At 37.3% G+C, this 4,238-nt stretch overlaps 1 protein-coding gene across 1 annotated transcript; it reads right to left on the bottom strand.

Annotated features, from left to right (window-relative positions):
- Nucleotides 1-1,409: 1,409 nt before the first annotated feature.
- Nucleotides 1,410-3,629, bottom strand: LOC141667218 (transcription factor TCP8-like). The gene is made up of 2 exons (XM_074473624.1): nt 1,880-3,629; nt 1,410-1,765 (listed from the first exon to the last, which is right to left on the bottom strand). The coding sequence occupies exon 1, from the start codon at nt 3,402-3,404 to the stop codon at nt 1,905-1,907; it is 1,500 nt and encodes a 499-aa protein (XP_074329725.1). The 5' UTR covers nt 3,405-3,629; the 3' UTR covers nt 1,410-1,765; nt 1,880-1,904.
- Between the last annotated feature and the right edge of the window lie 609 nt (nt 3,630-4,238).

Below are 4,238 nucleotides of genomic sequence, written 5' to 3'. Positions count from 1 at the left end.
ACGGACTGATACATGTTCATTTCAATTATTATTTCATAATACAGTGATATATATATGAATGTTCATAATTTTATATGTATATAAAATGGGTTTGAAGTAAAGAAATAGTTGGAGAAGAAATAATAATTTGAAGTGAAAAAGGTGAAAATTTAAAAATAGAATTATTTTAAATAGAGAAACTGTTGGAAATGGCCCAATACATTAATTTTTGAAATCTGATGTTACAAACTTGATGCAAATCTCGGTGGACAGTAACTTTTAGTAATAAAAAAATAGAAATAATTACAGTTCACGCATACCCTTAAAATAGGCCCTGATAACTTAGTTTTGTCTAATTTATACTGTCAGATTAGAAGTAAAATGAATATGTTGTTGCATCAAATTTAAGTTGATTTGAGAACTTGACTGTGACCATGTACGAATCTCGGCTGTATTACTACGGAGTACAACAAAAGGGCACAATTAAATTTGTTGACACGGCACTGTATCATTTTTAACTTATTTTTCAAAATATTTTAGCACAAATTTACGAGAAATGTTAGAGTTGTCGAAACCCTTATCAAATGATGATATTATTATATTATTGGTCTAATAATTCATAAATAAAATAAATCCCAGCGCAAACATAATATATGAGTTCCACGACTAACAAACCGTCACGTGTCATTTGATTTATCAATTTAAGATTTATTTCCAGATTAATAGGTCTTCAAATCGTTCATTTGAAAAAATTGAAACCCTTAGCATATTCGACTAAATTTGATTCCGGAATTAGTAATAGTGGAACTGAAAGTTTGCATTGCCAATAAACCAATTTGTTACCTTTTGTATAAAATTCAAAATCTATTTCTCATTCCACAGATGTACCCAAATAGGCTAGGCAATCTTGGAACGGTACTAGTCAAGATCAAAACTTGGCTCAGTGCAAAAAATAAAATAAAGGGTACTAGTAATATTTTGAGGGGACCATTTCTAAACAAAACACAATAAATGTGATGAAAATGATTATTTAGTGAAAATGAGGTAGTCATCTGAATTGACTGTACAGGTCAATAACAAATGTCAGTATCAGTTGGTGTGTGTGTGTGAATGCAGTAGTATCTTGCAGAAACATGTGAATGAAGAAACCAACAGTGTTGAGTCAACTCAGCAGCTATTTAGTCCAACTCAGTGAGTCATTAACATGGTTAATCGCTGCTGGTTTACTAGATCGTTGCTTTTTAGAGCTTTAAGCAGACCCACATGATACTAATCAACAAAAAAGTCACCAATGGTGAGCAAAAAGTGGAGAAGGAAAAATAGAATGCAAAGGTCTTTTTCTTGATCAAATTTTCCATGTGAATACAAAAAAGCAATAGTTTTATATGCTACGATGTGCAAAAAGGAAAGATCAAATCTTGGAATTTAAATAAATAAATAACTTAATTATCACTCCGATTATCTTAACCTCCTGGTTTTCTTATGCCTTTCGTACAGCTAAATCAAGTAGTAAATTACATACTACTCCTACCAAGCACAAGCCCATAAACCCTCCTATACAGTCTTCTCTCTTCACTCCTACTAGTGTCTCTTAATTTTGGACCAAACTAACAATTAAATTACAACTCAAATTCTCCACAAAATCAAATAAAAAAATCAAGAAAATAGTGACAAGCAAAATACATATAGATTGACAACCTAATTACCTTTCTCGATCCTCAAACACCCACATTACTTCATCTCAGATTTACCTCCCAAAGTTGAACAAGATTCACAAACTCAAACCCTGCCATAATGCAAATATAACACATTAATTTAACAAATAACTTAGTTTACTTCATGCTACAACCTTAATTAATTGCATAATTAACAAACATGTATATGTTCAATAATGACTAACCAGCACAAAGTTGAAATTTTTATCACTAAGAACTGTTTGGGTCCTCATCTCCACTATCTTCAGCCTGAGAGTGTTGATGTTGCTGCTGCTGGTGCTGTTGTTGTGTATGATGCAATGGATGATTTTGGTCCAAGTTCATATTAAAACCACCTCTGGGATAAGCATTTAGAGCAGCCAACATCCCCAAATTTGTATCATTCATTCCTAACCCGAGATGCTGAGACGGTTGTTGTTGTTGCTGCTGCTGCTGCTGCATCAACATTGAGCCTAGTTGCAACGGATTAGCTCGTCCGCCTTGAAATTCAATATTACCCGGAACATTAAACCTAGGCATAAAATTCAACGGCGCTTGAATAGTATTACTGTTCACAGGTTGTGGCGTAGCAAAAGGCCACATCTGAGGTTGATCAGACTGAGCACCACCACCTCCTGTGGCTGTTGCTACGCCACTGCCAGCACTAGCAGTGAAAGGCAACATCCAGAACGTATTACCGCTTCCACTGCTAGCTGCTGGAGCTACTGCCCACATAGCGGTAGCTGGCACCATATTTGTATGGTGCTGCTGCCTAGAAGACCCGGCTTCTTGTTGCTTAGGCAAGCCCTTAAAATGCTTATTAGACGGTGAGCTCGATTCTCCATCAACATCTCCTCCTTGTCCTTGCCCTTGTCCGTCTTCTTTAAACAAATCTTCGCGAAATCTTTTTCTCATGTAGTCCTCATTTCCGCCCTCATCACCACCACCAGTACCACCACTATCACCAGTAACTGAAATTCCAGCCATTTGTTCAGGAGTCAAAATATGCGGGGATTGTTGATGAGGATGATGAAAACCTAACATATGAGAAAACCCTTCTTCATAGGGATGATGCGCGAGTGCTAAAGCGCCATGGAAAGTGTGCGGTGCTGATTTTGAAAGCGGTGCCGAGAGTGTTGAGCCACTAGACCTTAAAGAAACGTTGAGTGTCGAAAAATTGGCAGGTATAGTTCCTGTTCCGGTGGCAGCAATGATAGCAGGCTCAGCTTGTTGTAGTAGCCACTCAATTGTTTCACCATCTGATTTATGTCCAAGTTCTCGTGTTAGTTGAAACACTCTGGCGGCGCAAGTCGCCGGCATTCGAATACGACGGCCACGGCCGTCGACTTTAGTGTGTCGGTCTTTAGTGGATCTTTTGGCGACAGTGGTGACTTTTTTTGAAGTGTCGGTGGGTTCGGATCTTGTGGTGGAGATGGCTAGAGAAGCGTCGATGATTGCCAGTGGTTGTGCGGAGGGAGTTGAGGTGGAGGCGGCGGCGGTGGTGGAAGTAGAAGGGGTATGTGGAGTTGAAGTTTGGTTTGGTGGGGTGGTTTCATTAGGTTGGATAGAAGTGGGGTCCATGTTGAAAGATGAAGAAGATCTGTTGTCATATTGATTGTGGTGGAGATGGTGGTGTTGAGTGGTGGTGGGAGTGGAGGAGTTGGTGGTGGTGGCTTGGTTTTTGTTGTTGTTTTTTTGGGAATCTGTGAGGTCCATTGTTTGATATTTCATGGTGAGTATTATCAACAAGAGAGGTGGGTTTTTGTGGGGTGGGGGAGTGGGGTGAGGGGTCGGGGTGGTTTTAATTTTCAATGTTTGGCTTTCTGTTTTGTTTCCTTATAGTTTTGGTTGATGATTGATTTTGATTTTGATTTTGATTTTGATGAACCCCATCTCTCTGATCCTTTTGTAAAATTTATCCTCAATTCTTGAATTTTTTGGCTTATTTTTAGTGACAGAATTTAGGAGAAGCCTTATAAAGTTCTTGCATGATAATGGACCTACTATGAGACTATGAGTGTGTTTGTGGGTGCTGCTTATTGACTTGTGTTTCTTTGCTTTCTCTATTGATGCACAGGCACAACACAAACAGGAGAGAAGAGGTATTAATTTGCTTGATACCGGGAAATAATAGGGGCGGTTACTCATTTGTAATTTAGTGTTAATATATTTAAGATTCGTTACTTATTTGTCGTTCATTCATTATATTTATCAGACTGCATAATTTGTCACTTGTTATTTATAGGTTAATATTTATCAAACGGTACAATTCGTTACATGTTTACCGTTCATTAATTATATATTTCTTAGATTATACAATCCATTACTCATTTGTGGTTCAACAAATTATTTGCTTGAGTCTTAGTCCTTAATCCGTTCGCTATCTCCGTTCGCTATTTCAACATAATATTACCCCTCGATTCTTATGTACGAGATCCATAATTAGAAGGAACAAAATGAGTTGAGTTATTTAAATTGAATTTTGGAAAATGCATTTCTGTTTAAGTAGATAAAAAGAGATGAGCATCTATGAATATTGTGGATGGAAAGAGATAAGGGTTGTGA

Source organism: Apium graveolens, chromosome 6, assembly GCF_009905375.1.
Source record: "Apium graveolens cultivar Ventura chromosome 6, ASM990537v1, whole genome shotgun sequence".
Classification (NCBI taxonomy): Eukaryota; Viridiplantae; Streptophyta; class Magnoliopsida; order Apiales; family Apiaceae; genus Apium; species Apium graveolens.
The sequence above is the reverse complement of the archived record's forward strand: the minus strand, read 5'-3'. Positions and strand labels throughout refer to the sequence as shown.